Here is an 18,671-nt window from a genome sequence, read left to right as displayed (position 1 = left end):
CCTATTGCACAGAGATGTGAGTGAAACCCAAACCAGATTTATTACATCTGCTGAGGTCTAGGAGGAGAATATGGCACAGGATGACTGATTTATTACAGATTTCAAAAAAAGCTTCAGATTTCAAAGCTTGCTTTCTATTTAGACATATACACAACAGGAGCTGCTGGGGACCAGGGTGTGTGATGTCTGTCATTTAGTTGGCTGTTTAAACCACAGCTGGGGTCTTCTGACTATCTAGTGCAGCATGGTGTTGGACAAAGAGTCTGAAAAAAAAAAAAACACAACAACAACAAAAAAACAAAAACGTGTTTTAAAAAGCTATGGCCTCTTGGGCCATAAATTGTGTAATTCTGTAATAAATGATTCCAGAGATTGGTTGGTTTGCCCTGCATGTGCAAACCAGCACAATGTTTCAGCTTGGGTTCACAAGGTTAGCAGTTGAAGGCAAGGGAATACATTGTGAAGTGAAGAGATGAAGTTACTGAAGTAAAAGTGTTGCATAGTTACATTGCAAAGACCATGCAACACAGAACAGGCTGGGTGTGAGTACATGTTCTGGCAGACTTTGCATGCAGTTTTTGAATCCTGTGCATAGGATTTAAAACATAACGGCATCTCAGATTCAGTTCTTCCCTCAAAGCAGGCCCACTCCTAGAGTTTTCTTTTGCTGTTTTAATCACCCTTTCTTTTATTTGTATGAGGAATAAGCTGCCTTACTGAATTAAAGTGAAACCACTTGACCTGATTCCAACCATTTAAAGTGCATTCATAGGAATCAGGAAGGGTTTCCATGCAAGTACTACCATTCTAACATCTGCTGTGCTTCTTAGAAACAGACAGACAGTTTAAGGTTTTGGTGTCTCTTTAGGATACAGCCCCCAAATTCCCTTGTTGTTATTGAGGAGCTTAACATCTGTGTCAGCATCACTTAGTGAATATGGGACAGCCCAAACTGCAGATATATTTGCTTTCTTGACCTACAATGAAGGTGAGCCAGCTGTCAGTCCGAAGTTCATGTGAATTCATAAGGTATACTTGGCTGCTGTTACTGGGTTTCATTTAAGTTGAAGCAAGGCTCCTGGTAATGTCCAGTCATGTCTACAATCTCTTATTGTGGTTGCTTGACCCGCAAATGCATATACCTCATTGCATTATCACTCTGGAAAGTAACAGCATTTTTATATATGCCTTCATGGCTCAGAAAATGTGAGTGTAGGGTTTTCATGAATTATATATTTGACTGTTATAACAGCAGCTTTTTGCCCATTCATCCATTTTCTTGTGACATGGTCAAACTCACAGCAGCAGGAAACAGCTGCCGTTTATTTTTGGAACTTGACCTGTCCCTTTCAAAATGTAGAGGTTCCCCTGCTCAGAGCTCTTAGCAAGTGAACTTAGTTCCTGGGCCAGAAATAGCATATCTCCGTATGAGAATTGCATGTCTTTAGCATTGTGTAGTCCTTTTGGAATTACATTTGGAATAACATTATTCATTATTAGTGTTGCAGGAATGTGTAGAAGAAGAAGGTACACAACACTCTGCTAGGTGCTGTGCCAAAACAGAGCAAAAAGGTGATCCAGGTTCCCAAGCAGACAAGTAGCAGTCCTTGAATGCAAACTCAAGATGGGAACACAAGGAAGTAGTAAGAGAAGAGCATTTGGAAGGGTAGGAACCAGATGTTTAACTGCTGATAGACATATATTAGTTTATGCCATTGTATGCCTGGAAGAGCCTGAGACTTTGGACATCAAAGTAATTGCAGTTTTTTGTCTGAAAAACATCTTTAAAGTTACTTTTGGAGTGTTTGTATTCGTTAGTTATCATCTCTTCTCTACAGCTTGTTCAGTGTGCCTCCCAGCTATTTTTGGCTTCACAGTCAGAGGGACAGAAGAACACTGTGTCTTACAGTGACTAAAATCACTAATTTTTACTAGAGTCCCTTGCTGATTTACAACATATGATCAAATATATGCTTTTAATTGTTGTGGCACATTAGTATTTTCACTTGCCATGTTGTTTCAGTCATAATACCAGGTCTTGCTCTTGCTCTTCATTTTCCTGAGTTCCCTTGTGTTGCATGTTAAATTTTGAACTGAAGGGTCCAAGGGTGGAAGAGGCAGCTTGTCTTGGCAAAATAATTCTGGAGTGGAATCATGCCTTTTTTTGTTGTTGTTGTTGTTAGTTTAGTTTACTTCTACTATATTTTGTCAAAGGCCTTCCATGAATAACACCTGTGTAGTCTGAAGACAAGCTAATAAGCAGGAGGAAGGCAGGGGATAGTGAAGGGGTTTTATTGTTTAAATTAGGGTGAAAAAAAAAAAAAAAAGAGAGAAATTGTTTTCAAAGCAAAGTTAAGTTTTAATGTTTCTATGGAAAGAAATAAAAGGAAAAATAGTTGATTAGGAAATCCTTCCTGTTTGAGGAGTTTACCCTCTAGAAAGGATAATTATAATAAAGGTAAAATGAAAAGAAATATAGGTGATTAGGAAACCTGTACTATTTTAGGAGAGCACTCTGAGGGAAGGATACTAAAGATGAAAGTGTTGTGGAGGTAACTGGACATGTAGCTTTGTTAAAATTTGTTAAATACTAACAGAAAGTAAAAATGAAAAAATGAAAAACAATTTCTTAACTTGATTTATAATCAAATTATGTAGTAATGAAATAATTTGAATTTTAAATGAGCATCTGCAACAAAAAATAAGTATTTTTAAAGGTCTGAGTGATTTCTGTCTGTTAGTGAGCCATGAATAAAATCCATGTTTCAAAGACCAGAAAATTAATTATTTTAGCTCAAATATCCTGAGTGAACGTCAGTCATGAGGCTACCTGCTCCTAGATATCCCACATTTAATGTTTTTAATCCTAGTAATATTTCAGCCATATTGTAAATACATATTATAAGTATTTAGTTCAGTAAAGTTCTGTTACACTGTTTTAACTGAAAAACTGAATACGGCACATGAGGATGAAGTAGCCTTTGGCTTTTTTTATTTACTAGGAGTAATTAAATACGTACTTTCCTAGTTTTGCTTTAAATTTCTCTCTTTCTTAGAGAAATTACACAGGAAGAGTTAAAAGGTATTACAAAAAGAGACAAATCTTGATGTCCTGTTAGCATTAGAAATGCCTCCTTTACTCTGCTGTGAAGCAGAAAGTGAGTATGGATTATATTAGGGTCTAATCTAAGGGGACACATAATTTTGAACAGGTAGGGACAGAGAATCTTAATCTCAAATGTCTTGTAGTCTAAATTGCTTCTTGTGACATGCTATAGAGACTATCAGCATGGGAGGCAGTGTGCAAAGGGAAAAGGGTTGTCAACTGGGCACATTGAAGTACAACTGTGAGATCAGTACTGTACAGATTCCTGTAGCATTTTACTCTACCATTTTTCAAGGATTTCTTCCTCTATTATAGTCATACAAGTGCTTACAGTCTCAAGCAATATTTGCTACCAATGCAACTTCACTGTAGGATTTGGGCAACAAAGTGTGATTTTATCGTTGTTCTGAGAATGAACAAATGGTATTTTAATCTAGAATTTCCATTCAATTGATGTTTAATTCCTTGTTACAGTTGGGGTGGGCCACATGACATGAATACAGCTGTGGGAAACATTTTGAGAAACTTACTTGTTTTGGTTGGAATTGCCAATTTGTCCAGGATTTCAAAGAGATGATTTGCATTTGAAAAAAAAAGAAAAAAAAAAAAAAAAAAAAGGACACACTGGAAATCAAACAGATCTACTGAAAAACTGCTGCTGTTTGTTTGTTTGTTTGTTTATCCATGGCTAATATCCCTATCCTCAACAGGACTTGGAGGGCTAAAAGAGCTGGAAAGTCTCAGCTCTCACACTCTTGGGCTTGAAGTTCAGGTTTCACAGGCTTCCAGAGTCCTGACAGGCAGACCACCCCAGAGCTGGGCAGGGAATGGAAACTCTGCTTCAGAGGGAATCTCAGCAACAAAAAAACTACATATTCTTCCAAAATGGAACTAAATCAAATATCAAAAACTTCACATATTCTGCCAAGTAAAGTTACCGACCTGGGCATAACTTCTAGCTATGACTTTAGAGTCTATTTTTGAATAAATTGTTCATGAACTTAACCTAGTTTTTGTTCCTATGCATTGAAATCCTGTAGCTATTTTTGTCCAAGTGAGAACTGCACAGTCAGACCATTACAAAATCCAGTAAATAAGAATCATGAATCTTCGGGAATGTAGCTTGATATCCTTGCATCACCAGTATGCACAGGGAAGCAGAATCTGAGCCCTGTGTGTTCCCTGCTTTTAGTGGGCTGGACTGGATGGCTTGGCCACAGAGTGGAGGGAATCCCTTATAATATAACCCCTGGGAGCTGAAAGCTTATCCTATGGTCATCGAGAGCAGTGAAACTCCTTTAGGAGTGATTCACAGGAATCTACTTTTTGCAGATGACAACAGGAAAAGCATGTGGTTCAGTAGTGCAGCTAAACTCTTTTCCTTCTACCTCCAAAATTTCTGACAGTGTGAAAAAAGAATTTTTAAGAGTAAAGGGTATCGGCTTACTGAATATCTATACATCATCTCATGTATTTCTAGTAACCCTTGAAAAGATTTTTCTCGTGAGTTGAAGTTAACAGGGTTAAGGGGAAAGAAAGATGGTGAATATTATTAACAGTGAAAATAATGTGTTCAACGTTGTTGGTCTGTAAGATGTTACAAAGTTTCCCAAGCCAGTGGGTATAAATTTCATTTATAGGGTCCATCTGAACATATCTTGTAGAGCTTTAACATAGCTGAGCATGCCTTTTAAGTGCCTTGGTTGTACTAGAAATATAATTTATCATCTTGGATTACCTTTTGGATAGTTTCTTTTCCCCCTAGCAACTCATGGAACTTTATTCTCAGTGGCACAGCATTATCAGAAAACAGATGGATATGTTTATATACTTGTATGTGTAATCTGATTTGTTTCTCTTCTTTAACTTTTTTTTTCCTGTTCCCCAGTGTTTCTTACAGGAGCTAGTGGTGGAAGAGCTTTAAGATGCAAGATCCACCCACAATGCTAGTCAACAGTTGCACATAAGAAAAGAGTGGTGAGAGGAGAGACATCTCCTTGAGTGGGAGTAATGACAGGAGTGGAAGATTTTAAAGCCTCCTCACTCAGATTTTTTTTCCGTAGGAAGGAATTAGAGATAGTGTTTTCAATTCATTCACTGAAATGGGGATAAAATGATTCTATGAGCAGTGGAACTAACAGAGCTTAGTTTCCTGCTCCATTGTCTTTCTTCACCACTTTCTTGCAGTACACTCTGTTTCTTACTGTGACTTCCCTTGATACCTTCAATTCTCCATGTATGTCCAGTTCTCCCACAGAGCAATGCTCTGAGCTGCCTTCAGTGTGTTGTACTTGTTTGAGCAAGGGGAAACAGGCGCTGGGATAGAGTGGTCTCAGGATTGCAGGCTCTCACAGCGTCCAGAGCCTGATTTTTTTCTATAGTAGAAGCATTGATTGGGTTCCTACCATCCTCTGTTCAGCCACCAGTTGTGATAAAGCTTACAAGAATGCAGTATCCTAGAGATAGAGCCCATTGTCAAATGTGGTTGAAGTTATCCATTTACTTCAAAATTTGTTGTGAGAGACTGCAAGGTGGACAGACCGTTTGTCTTAAATATACCACCTTAACAGTACTAAACATGTCAACCAAAGTTTCTGTCCACGTCTGAAGAATATTTTTACTTTTGAAGTAAAATGTACGTCTGTATGAATCTCTTTCTCAGAGATTTGTAATAGTGCACATTGTCAAAACCTGCTGCGTTATCTTTTCTTTATCTATTTATGACGTTCTTAACCCATTGCTTTCACCCTCTTATCAGCATGACTCAGGTACAGTGCTGCCGCAGCAAGTTGGAGGAGCACTACTGTTCAGATGGGATCAAATTTGCCAATGTGCGTGAAGAGTGTGACTCATATACTGGTGAAAATTCCACCTGTGAAGCTGAATACTTTCAGGTGAGATCTCAGAGCTAATTCTGTTCATCTGCTAACAAATGGCTGTCCAGATTAGTATTAAGGGTTGATCTTGAAGGTCAACTTATTCAGTCCTGATTCACATAAATAGTTCTTCCCCACCTATGCATCTTGTCCCTGTTGACTGTCTGCTTTATGCTTCTTTAAGAGAACAGTCCTGCTTTGAGTGAAGCAGTCTGTTTCATTACATTTTAAAAAAGACAGGTTGTAAATGCAAAAAGGTGGAAATTCTCAAATGGGTAATTGGCTAGGAAACAACTTTTGCATGAAGAGAATACATCAACACAATATAGGAAGGGATGGGTGTGAAACTCAGTCTTGATTCAGTCCTCAGCTCTCATTAGAGCTTTATGGACTAAGATCAAACTTGGTTTTCAGTACTGGTGGTCCAAAGGGGTAGGATTGAAGTTAATCCTTGCAGTGTACTTATAATTCCAATTAGTGTGCATGTCCTTAGTTGACATGATTTTGATTTACAATTTGAGACATCTATAAGCTTGTGATAACAGGGTTTGATATTAGAATAAATATGCCCATTGGTCGCATCTTTAGTTAGTCTGCTCCCTGCCCTCCACCTTTATTATTGTCTTTATCTCGCCTTTCTTGAAAGTGATCATAGTCTTACCACCCTGCAGAGTGTTTTTGGAAGAAAGTTCCACCAGTAAGATCATGACTTTTTACATGACCCCCAGTCATGGACAGTTCTGGTCCTATTACAGATCTCTTTCAGTGGTGATGAAGATACTTTTTTTTTTTTTTTTAACTCTTGTATTATATAGAGGATAGCAGACAATGTCCAACTCACAAGTTGAATTGCCCTCTAAAATGAAAGATTGATCATATTTCTGGCAGTAAGACCCCACTGATGCCCACGTACCTATTAGAATTACTCATGGACTTAATAGAATGAGTCCAGAGGAAGGTCACAAGGGTGGTCAAAGGCACCTCTCCTATGATGACAGCATGAGGCAGTTGGGGTTGTTCAGCCTGGAGAAGAGAAGGCTCCAGGGAGACCTTATAGCTGCCTTCCAGTATCTAAAGGGGGCCTACAGGAAAGCTGGGGAGGGTCTCTTGTCATGGAGCGTAGTGCCAGGACAAGGGGGAATAGCTTTAAACTAAAAGAGGGTAGATTTTGATTAGATATAAGGAAGAAATTCTTTCCTGTGAGGGTGGTGAGTCTGGGTTGCCCAGAGGAGCTGTGAATGCCCCATCTGTGGAAGTGTTGAAGGCCAGGTTGTGTGGGGCTTTGAGCAACCTGGCCTAGTGGAAGGTGTCCCTGCCCATGGCAGGGTGGTTGGAATTAAATGGCCTTTAAGGTCCCTTCCAATCCAAACCATTCTGTGGTTCCGTGCTGGGGTTGTGAAGTAATTCACATTCTCACTGTGAGTAGAAGAAAGGTGATGCATCTGTTGAGCTAGATGTTGGGTTGTCACAAACTTGTTTGCACATGTAGCATGATTTCTTCTCTATGGTAGAGCATGGGATGATGGAACCACTGAGGGGATATCTCTCACTTCTTGACCATGTGTAGGATGCATCCTGCTCCTGTCATGGAGGTTCTTGTACCCTTAGAAAGCCTGCTGCCCCTACTTGATTATGGTAAGAAAAAAATATTTAGTCCTCTGTGTCAGTACGCTGAGGGCCTAGGAACAGATGAACACGGATTGTGATGGCAATTACTCTGGTGATTCAAGTGCTTGCTACTAGAGACGTGTTTATAATAGCAGCACTGTTTTAAACACATGTCAAGGCACAACCCTAAACCAGAATGCAACTGTTCAAGGAAACACACTTTCCCATCAATGGATTGGTGTTTCCATATGTGGGCTTGTCAGTATAAAGGAGAAGTTAGTGATGTTTTTTAAAATGGCCAGGATTCTTTAAAGATGGCAGGTTTTCATGATGACAGCTGTATTATTAAATAAAATGGACTGGGGCTTGATCTCTAGCCCTGAGAATAAATGACTCAGCATAGCTCGTGTCACGTAAATGGCATCTTTTCCCTGCAAAACACATGCATGAGGGCTGTTGGGAACACTCTCTGGCCTGTGCTTACCCCCAAATATGCTTCAGTGTTGTCTGAGAGGATGTTAATGGCCATTACAGCTTGCTATTATTTAAACAGTGGAGATGACTGTAGGACAGTGCCAGAGCCCATATTCTGTCCCTGTTTAATTTACTAGTATAAACATTGTCAGTGCTGTTTAACCTTTGTGAGCCACATTCTGCCCCACTACTCTCTTAACAGGAATATTCAACACTTAGATACACGTGGGTAGCTGTACTAGTACTATTGTAAATGATCTCCTTGATTTATGATCTAGTATCAGTGAACAATTCATCATTTCTTTTGCTGGTAACATTTTGAATGTGATGACCTGTAGGCATGCATTATAGTTGGTGATTGTGCCCTACTGTGGTAAACAAACTTTATATCAAGCCCACCTCACATGGGCTTGGATCTCACTTTGCTTAGGTTGGTCTATTTAAGTTTAGCTTAAGCAGCACAGTAAATCTTTTGGATCTGTGAGACAGCTAATTTTCTTTTGAATCCAAAACATGCAATTAGAAAGAAGATAAAAAGGCCATGTTACGAAAACAGTTGACTCAGCTTTTACACTTTCAGGCTGCAGGCATAGGTAATGATGGACATAATTCTACTCTTCCAGTTTCTGGGAATTACAGCTTTTATTGCCTTGAAAAAAATTAATGCAATATTAATCATTAATCTTTAAAATCTTCCTCAAAATATGACAAATTCAGGATTTGTTGCTGAAACAAGAGATTTAGACATGGTGTTACAAAAACTTCTACCTGTGCAGCTCTGCAAAAGGGGAGAAATTTGTACAAATCTGACCTTTAAGGTGCTTGGATATCTTCCCAAAATTTGTCCTAGATGCTTTCTTTTTCCAAAGATCAAGATATGGCCTTCTCTCTCAAATTTTGTCAAGAATATTTTGTTTGTATATATTAGTTGATCATAAAAGTTTTATTACTTAGGCCTGCTGAGCATTGTTTTAATTTTTGTTCAGCTCTTCAAAAGTTATGCAAAATTCCTCTGAGTTGCTTGTATTTTTCTCAGTCCATTTTTCATAGCATTTACTGATTAGTCTGAATTTCAGGAAGTGAGAGACCTCTTGTGGACAGACATACAAAACCTATGTTAGTACATGGTTTACTCTTAAAGCTTCGGTAACTTAAATGGTGACATAAATAATAAAGAATTATTATTAAATGTAACTAATTAACAGAGCTTATAAACAACAGGAATTTCAGATGCTTCCTAATCACATGAAACATAAATTTCCAGACGTCTTGCATGTAACTGTTGCTGGACTGAAGGCGATCGGCTCTGGGGCAGACACGCTCTGCAGTGGACAGGGGCCTCTGGACAGGCAGGGCTTTTTCTCTGGCATCGAGGCCACTCGAGGCAGTCGAGGAAGCAGCCAGGCCCTGGCAGCCCTCGCGAGGGAGGCTGATGAGGTGTAGGCCGAGTGTGGTGGTTTTACCGTGCTGGGCAGCTAAACACCACAGCCTCACTCCCCCTCCTTAGATGAGGAGGGGTTAGAAGTAAAGCAAAGAACAACTCATGGGTTGAAATAAGGATAATTTAATTAAAGGGAAATAATAATAATAATAATAATAATAATAAAGAAAGATTAGTATGAACTAAACAATTAAACTAAAGGGGAAAAAAAAGGGAAAGGGGAAAAGGGAGGGGGAAAGGAAAAAAAGGGAGGAAAACAAACAAATAAAACAAATGAAGGCTATGTGGAAGTGCAGAGGAAAGAAATTACTCTCTACTTCCCACAAATAAGCGATGCTTGACCACGTCCTTGAAGCAGGGCCTCAACACACATAGCCGGTGTTCGGGAGGAGGACCGACGTTTTCACAAGAGCCTACCCCTCCCCTCTTCTTCCTGTTTCCAGCTTTTATTGCTGAGTGTGACACAACATGGTATGGAATACCCCTTTGGTTGGTTTAGGTCAGCTGCCCTGGTGATGTTTCTCTTCTCACTTTTTACCCACCTCCTAGGAGGGTTAGGGAGAGTCCTGATGCTGTGCCAGCACTGCTCAGCAGCAGACACAACACTGGTGTGATAACACTGCTGTTCCAGCTACAAGTGCAGAGCACACCACTATATGGGCTGCTGCAGGGAAAGTTAACATTCCAGCCAGTCCCAGTACACAGAGCCGGCAGCTCCCTCTCCCCGGCTGTTCAAAAGCTGCCCCTGGGGAGCGCGGCCACCTGGACAGGCAAACAGGGCGGGGCGCGGCAGTTAATGCGGGCAGGGCGAGCAGGGAGGGCAGAGCGATGCCCCCACCCATAAGAACAACTCCTCTAACGGGTGTCTACCACTAACTAGGGCGTAATGGTCTACACTAGGCAGAGAGCTCTCCCTAGGAAGTCTGTAACCACCCAGACTGACTTCCCGCTCAGCAATGCGGCAGTTCAGGTCTCTGGATGCAGGAAGTGCCTGAGCCTGTTGCTGCCCTATGAAAGACACCGTGTATCTGAGGTGTAAGCAGGTGGATGACCTGGTCCGCCTGGTGGCAGGGCTCAAGGAGGAGGCGGAGAGGTTGAGGGCCATCAGCGAGTGTGAGCAGGAGATAGACTGGTGGAGTGACTCTCTGCAGGGCCTGAAGGAGAGGTACCGGGGTGAGACACCCCAAATGGGGGTGGGCCCCCTGCCCTGTCACAGTCGGGCAGAGGGGAGGGGACCTGGGCGTTGAGGAGGAATGGAGACATTGCAGGCGATGCCCCCTTCCCCCCCCCCCCCCCCCCCCACCGGCCCTACCTTCCCAAGTGCCCTTACACAACAGGTTTGAGGCCCTGGAGCTTGAGAGACTGGTAGGTGAGGTTGAGATAGAAAGTGCACACAGGAGGATGCCTAGGGCGAGGAAGTTAACTCCATGCCTCAAGACTGCCTCCACCAAGAAAGACAGAAGGGTAATTGTTGTAGGTGACTCCCTTCTCAGACGGGGAAAAGGATGAGGTTGAGGGTCTGGACAGTAGCCTGAACCCGGGAAGCAAACCTGCAAAGCATGTCAGGACTGGGGGAATTACTGAGCATAGGGATCGGGTCCGGGCAGAGCAATGCATCACAACCAGTGCCACAAGAAAAGAATGGAGAGTCTTAGTGATCGGAGACTCCTTGCTGGGGGGCACTGAGGCTCCCATTTGTTTGCTGGATAACCTACCCAGAGAGGTGTGCTGTCTTCCTGGGGTACATGTCAGAGACGTTAGGAAGGCTCTGCCACAGCTCATTAAACCGGAGGATTACTATCCTTGTGTTGTCATTCAGGTTGGATCCCGGGAAGCTGCAACTAGAAAAATTAGGAATATTAAAAAGGACTTTGCATCCCTGGGAAGGTTGTTGAAGGAATCAAGGGCGCATGTAGTGTTCTCCTCTGTCCTCCCTCTGGGTGACCGGGACCCAGGAAAAAGGAGAATGGGACAGGTGAACGACTGGCTGAGGGGGTGCAGTCTGAACCCAGGATTTGGGTATTTCGATCTTGGGCAGCCTTTTGAGAAGCCGGGTATGTGGGCTGCTGACCGACTTCAACTCAGCAAGTGGGGCACAAGTGTGTTGGGGAGCAAGCTCTCTGGGCTAATTACCAGGGCTTTAAATTAGGTTTGACAGTGGAGGGGAGGGGAGCTAAAAGTGACAGAGAAGGGCTGGGAGAAGTTGTCACTGCTGTCACTGTTGAAGGTAGTAGGGAAAAACCTCTGAGTTGTCCCATAGGATCGTCCAAGGGCTCCTCAGAGAAGGTAATGATCCTGATAACGCTGTCTGGAATTTTCTTCTTCTTGCATCCCTCCAGGGGTGCCTGCTGCTTCCCTAAAGTGCCTGTATACCAATGAGCGGAGCATGGGAAATAAATAGGATGAGCTCAAGATCTGTGTTCAGTTGTGGGGCCACAATCTTGTTGCAATCACAGAGACATGGTGGGACTGCTTGCATGACTGGAACACTGTCATGGAGGGCTGCGTCCTCTTTAGGAAAGACAGGCTGGGGAAGTGAGGGGGAGGAGTTGCCCTTTATGAGTGGAGCAATTAGAGTGTACCCAGCTCCACCTGGGGGAGGGTGAAGGACAAGTGGAGAGCTTGTGGGGTGAGAAGGGGTGGGCTGGTATGGGGGATACTGTTGTGGGGGTGTACTGTGGATCACCAGATCAGGAGGAGGTTGATGAGGCATTCTACAAGCAGCTGGTAACAGCCTCATGATCATGGGGGACTTCAATTTTCTGGACATCTGTTGGGTAAGCAACTCAGCCAGGCACGTGCAGACCAAATGGCTCCTACAATGAGTTGAAAACAATTTTTTGTTGCAGGTGGTGTAGGAGCCAGTGAGGTGGGGGGTGCTCCTGGACTGTGTCCTTACCAACTGGGGTGGGGTTGTTAGGGATTTGAAGGTTGGGGGCAGCTTGGGATGCAGTGACCATGAGATGGTGGAGTTCAAGATGGAACTTGGTGGAAGAAGTAAGGCTAAAAGCAGGATTGCAACCCTGGACTTTCAGAGACCCAACTTTGACTTCTTCCAGGACCTGCTTGGGCGTATCTCATGGGCTAGGTTTCTACAAGGCAAGGGCGCATGTGAGAGCAAAACAGGGAGGCTTGCAAAAGAGATAAAAGACAATAAGATTTTTTTTTTTTTTAAGTATGTAAACAGTAAAAGGAAGACTAGGGATAATGTGGGTTCCTTGCTGAACGTGGGGGGTGTCCTGGTAAGGGGAGAAGGTGGAGATACTAAATGCTTTCTTTGCTTCAGTCTTTGCTTCAAGGACTCCCCATGGGACTCCGTGAGCCTAGAGGGAGGAGAAAGAGTCTGGGAAGTGGAGATCTCCCCCCTTGTTGACAAGAGAGTGGTTTGGGAGTGTCTGAATGGGCTCAATGCACACAAATCCATGGGTCCTGATGGGATACATCCACGCGTACTAAGGGAGTTGGCAGAGGTGATCGCCGAACCGCTCTCTACCATCTTTGAAAGGTCCTGGAGAACAGGAGAGGTGCCTGAAGACTGGAGGATAGCCAATGTCACTCTGGTCTTCAACAAGGGCAAGAAGGAGGATCCGGGTAACTACAGGCCAGTCAGTCTCACCTCTGTCCCTGGAAAGGTGTTGGAACAGTTTGTTCTGGATGCCATCTCCAAGCAATTGGAAGAGAAGAATGTTATGAGGAGTAGTCAGCATGGATTCACCAAGGGAAGTCATGCTCAACCAACCTTGGGTAGACTAGGGGAGAGCAGTGGATGTCATCTACCTTGACTTTAGCAAGGCTTTCGATACTGTCTTCCATGACATCCTATTAGCAAAGCTGAGAAAGTGTGGGATAGAGGAGTAGACAGTCAGGTGGGTTGGGAACTGGTTGACTGGCTGAGCTCAGAGGGTGGTGATTGGCAGCGCAGAGTCTGGCTGGAGGCCTGTGACTAGCGGTGTTCCCCAGAGGTCAGTGCTGGGTCCGGTCTTGTTCAACATCTTAATCGATGACCTCGATGAGGGAATAGTGTCTGCCCTCAGCAAGTATGCTGATGATACAAAGATGGGAGGAGTGGCTGACATGCCAGAAGGCTGTGCTGCCATTCAGCGAGACCTGGACAGGCTGGAGAGATGGGCAGGAAGAAACCAAATGAGGTTTAACAAGAGCAAGTGTAGAGTCCTGCACCTGGGAAAGAACAACCACATGTATCAGCATAGGCTGGGGGACGACCTGCTGGAGAGGAGCTCTGAGAAGGACCTGGTGGTCCTGGTGGACAACAGGTTGACCATGAGCCAGCAGTGTGCCCTGGTGGCCAAGAAGGCCAATGGGATCCTGGCGTGCATTAAAAGGAGCATGGCCAGCAGGTCGAGGGAGGTGATCCTCCCCCTCTACTCTGCCTTGGTCAGGCCTCACCTGGAGTACTGCGTCCAGTTCTGGGCTCCCCGGTACAAAAAGACAGGGATCTCCTGGAAAGAGTCCAGCGGAGGGCCACAAAGGTGATACGGGGCCTGGAGCATCTTTCCTATGAAGAAAGGCAGAAAGACCTGGGTCTGTTCAGCCTGGAGAGAAGAGGACTGAGAGGGGATCTCATGAATGTGTATAAATACCTGAGGTGTGGGAGACAGAGGGATTTGGCCAACCTCTTTTCAGTGGTTTGTGGGGGCAGGACAAGGAGTAATGGTCACAAGATAGAGCACAGGAAGTTCCGCACCAACATACAAAATAACTTCTTCGCAGTGAGGGTGATGGAGCATTGGAACAGGCTGCCCAGGGAGGTTGTGGAGTCTCCTTCTCTGGAGATATTCAAAGCCTGTCTGGACGCCTACCTGGGCACTCTGCTCTGAGGAACCTCCTTTGGCAAGGGGTTGGACCCGATGATCTTTTGAGGTCCCTTCCAACCCCTACAATTCTGTGATTCTGTGTGCATGTGTGTGTTTGTATATATACTTCATTTTCATTTTGTTAGACGCTGGTGATTTTTCACTCAAGGCAGTCAACTTCAGCTATCGGGACAGTATAGTAAATGCTTATTTTAAAGTAACTGTATGACATTGAAGTATATACTTGTGCTCCCATCTTTATTCCTTTCTGTGAGAAGGCAAGGAATAGGAGCAGTGAAATGATCATTGGACTGGATAAAGGCCACAGAGCTTTCTGTCACATAATCACAGAGAGATTAAGGTTGGAAGGGACTTCCTGAGGTCATCTGGTCCAATCCTAATGTGAAGATCAAGCCATGGCTTTGATGCTGCATAGACCTTTGCTAATAACAGGAGAGAAGCAAAGGAAAAATCATGGAGATTATCAGGACCGCTTAAGAAGCAAAGACTTGGAGGCAGTGAAAGTGTGTAATAACCACTTGGTACCTAAGTAGTACCATCCATAAAGGCAGCAGTGGTTTTAGCAAATGGGCGAATGGTCATCATAATACGCCTCCAGGCAGCTGGCAGCCTTTGGAAAATGGCTGCAAACACACTGAGAACTGAACTAATATAGAATTCAGATTGCGTTCCAAACCGAAGGGTAAGAGTTGAATAGGCATATAAGCAGAATAGGCTAATAATCCTGGAAAGAATTAGTGTGAAAAAGAATATACTGAGATTAATCTTACCAGGGTAGTGACATAGTGCCATGTGTCTCAGAATGCCAGAGTGCTCTGTGAACATCAATTAAACCAGACATATTACTGTGATATTATTACCATTCCACAGTGGGAGAACTGAGAGAAAAGGAAAATAAGCAACTTTCCAAGTTCACAAATAAGATGCAGAGCAGTATGCAAGTATACAGAGTCCTGAGTGTGGCCATCCACCAGATTCTCCATCTTTCTTTAGTTGAACAGGAAATCTTAGGCTTTAGGACTGCCAGTAGAGAATCTTTTAGGGTCAATTACCATAAAAAACAGTTACCCTAACACCAGTTAAGAAAACATTTGGTGCTTTTCATCTCTGAATCATTTTGCCAGTGATATATCAACATAAATTATCATCATTATCAAAGTGTTAAATCAAGATGGATCATGCGCAATTAAAATAAATACAGGCTTGAACAAATGGTTCAATGCATACAGTTACGTTAAATAGGGATGCAGTTTCTCATGGACATTGCAAAATTTAGCAGGCTCAATACTGAAGATTTACATTAGCTGCAGACAGATTTTTCTTTAAGTTCTGGCTCAGCCTGGAGGTGATAAAGAACATAAGGTTATTCAGCACTTCAAGAACAGCAGAATTAATGATCACTCTCTACAAAAACATCCAGGGAAACTCTGTAACTCCCAATTTGAGCATTGTGTGACAAGACAAAGTAGATGTGAGTCAGTTAATATGCTTAACAGCAGAAGCCAGTGAGGATATCCAGAAGGATATACTATGACAGTTTGGCAAGGCATCAATCAGCTGTACTCAGTAACTCAACATTTTGTTATCAAAAATACACAAGCTTAAGTCAAACAATGAATCTTCAGCTCAGTTTTGATTTCTGTCTGGAACTTATGTTTGTGAGAATCGGAAATCCACCAAAATTATAGACAGATGTTAAAAAGTTCAAGAAAGGTGCCTCAGGAAGGTGTTAGACAAAACAAATCCTCAGAAATGTGGCAATTCCTGAAAGAGATCATCAAGTCTTTATTTTTAAATCCAGAAAAGATGGAAATATCCCAGACATGTTAGCGATGAAGCCAGAGCATCTGCCACTGTACAGATGTAGTTGGAGAACAAAATAATAAAAAGGTAGTGAGAAACTGTCCAGTCAAACAGTAGCTAGTGAGGGAAAATGTGCATCTTAGCATTATGGTGGGCATGAAAGGAAGACCTCAGTACTGTCCAGGAGGGAAGAGTTCCTGCCATACAGCATTCTGCAGCGGGGGAGGGATTGGGCTGAGTATATAAAAGAAGTACAAAATAGCATGCTTGTCTACAGCATGGACTTCATTCAGAATGCTTCAAAGAAAGAAAATATGAAGGAATGAGGAAAAAATGCTTTATTATTTTACTTTCCTGTTGCTTTAGGCTTTAAAAGAACTTTTTACTGCCATATAGCAAGAGAAACATGTATATAATGCCCTATATGGGAAAAATTGAGAATATAGGTAGTTTCAAAGTAGTGAAAGAAATGTAACGGTTACCTCCTTTTCAGTAAGTGAATTGTTTAAAGTGCAAAATTACAGAAATTTAATTCAATGTTTAGTTGTTTTTTATTCCATCTGCTCTGCTTATTTAAAAATTAAAGGAAACCTCCACAGGATTAATTTATGTATTCACTTCTGTGGTGTATCCCTGGGGTGTAGTTTAGCATGTCTAGAGGGTGTGGGTTGTATTTTATTGCTGGAAGCCATGTGAGGACTGTGATGCTTTTAAATAATGCTTGATTATGGTCTGTTCTCCAGAGCAGAAAAGCTTGTCTTTATGACCTGTTAACACTAGCTTTGGATTAATTATATTTGCTTGCTTGTTTGTTAGTTTTGAGAAGGGTATTTTTGGGGGCGGAAGTTGGATAGGCAGTTTAATTTTAAACTGAATCATGCACTTTACTGATTATGCCTCCGTTTAATGATCTGGATACAAAAGGGATGCAGAGGTGTTAAAGAGTTTCTGCTGTTCGCTGGTGTTCAAAACTGGGGTTTGCAGGCAGGGAGCCTTGTCATTCCATATATATAGGTCCTTCCTATGTTCTGGTCCTCCACATCATCATATTGGTATATTTGTGCACACACATCCAACATACACAATAGTTAGGAGAACTAGATTTGGGTATCAGGTATGACTCTGTGTAGGCCAGATCTACAGCCCACTGAACTCAACTATAGATTAAAATAACAGCCTAAGTATACCAGAAGCTCTGAAAGAGTTTGCAGGAAAAATTCCAGCAGTTTGCCAAGGTGATATAACACTATTGAAACTACTGAGAAAACTTGCAGTGATTTGTCTGGGGCTAAAATGTGACATTTATTTATTTATTTATTTATTTATTTATTTATTTATTTAACAGAAATGTTGTCACTGTTGTTTGCTGGGAAAGACCACCCAAGTTCAAGGACAGAGTTGTGAATCCAACCTGAAGATAGGATACCAATGTGGAATTGTCTTCAGAGCTTGTTGTGTGAAAGGACAAGAAGGCACTGATGTGTCCATCAGTGATGATGCTCCTAAAAAGGAACCGGGTATTTTACCTTGCAAATTATAAAAGATTGAGAGAGGAAATGATATGGGGTACAAGGAGTGCTTGTACTTTAAACAGTTTCTGTTGCAATTCCTCTAACTTGAGACCTCCTTTGAGTAATTTAATGTACACGTATATTGATCTTTTATTTTATTTTATTTTATTTTATTTTATTTTATTTTATTTTATTTTATTTTATTTTATTTTTTGCTAGTGATAGCTGAAATGTATATCACAAGAGATTAAAAGAGCTAAATAGTGGTCACTCAGTTCCTTGTATCAGAACTTAATATGAGACAGTTATTTCAGTCATTAATGTTCCTTATCTTAGAAACTGAGTATAAGCTATTAATTTTATTTTTATTTGTTCTTTTAATTGGATTTCAAAGCCAGATGGCAGTTTCTAGCTATGCAGAATTCAAATGTTGCCTTTTGTGTGAGGCAAATGCCTACAAATTTGAAATGCTTAGTCTGTCTAGGAGAATTGAACATTTCTGGGCAACATTGTGTCTCTGCATTTACTTCAGTGTTGTCAGAAGAGAGGGAGATCTAGACAGCAGCAGCTCATGACACGCTTCTTCATACCGAGTCCACAGATCTGAAGAGAATGAGTGTGGACGTACTGACACTTACAGACCTGTTTTTTCTTTTTTCATCTTTCACTTAACAGACTGAACTGAAACTGCAGAAAAGTCATGCTGTAGGATGTTGCCTCCCTCCTTCATGGGCTGTTGAGCACTGAAAACATGCACTCTGGCTTGAAGATGACCAGTGGCAGATTTTAAAAACATCACCCTAATCAATCACTTAAACCCCACGACAAAAACTTGAGCTGGTGTGCTTAAGCCAGTGTGTTAGCAGATTTGTTTCAGGTCTCTGAAAATTGACCTATGTCACTGTACACCCTTATCAAGTAACCTGTAGAAATGGCTTGCTGATTTCTTTGTGTACCCCTGTCATAATAGGGGAATAGCCCTTGTCCATTTTCTCTGACTGAAATGTCTACAGCAGT

At 42.1% G+C, this 18,671-nt stretch overlaps 1 protein-coding gene across 7 annotated transcripts in view; it reads left to right on the top strand.

Moving 5' to 3' along the window:
- FBLN1 (fibulin 1) overlaps positions 1–18,671 on the top strand; it is an 87,316-nt gene that overhangs the window by 17,594 nt on the left and 51,051 nt on the right. For all 7 annotated transcript variants that reach the window (XM_027451833.3, XM_027451923.3, XM_027452045.3 and 4 more), the window contains 2 exons: positions 5,865–6,000; positions 17,489–17,660. In XM_027451833.3, the coding sequence (XP_027307634.1) occupies positions 5,865–6,000; positions 17,489–17,660 (308 nt within the window). The remainder of the gene's footprint in view (positions 1–5,864; positions 6,001–17,488; positions 17,661–18,671) is intronic.

The sequence above is a fragment of the Anas platyrhynchos genome, chromosome 1 (genome assembly GCF_047663525.1).
Source record: "Anas platyrhynchos isolate ZD024472 breed Pekin duck chromosome 1, IASCAAS_PekinDuck_T2T, whole genome shotgun sequence".
Classification (NCBI taxonomy): domain Eukaryota; kingdom Metazoa; phylum Chordata; class Aves; order Anseriformes; family Anatidae; genus Anas; species Anas platyrhynchos.
Note: the sequence above shows the minus strand (reverse complement) of the source record. Positions and strands in the feature narration are given on the sequence as shown.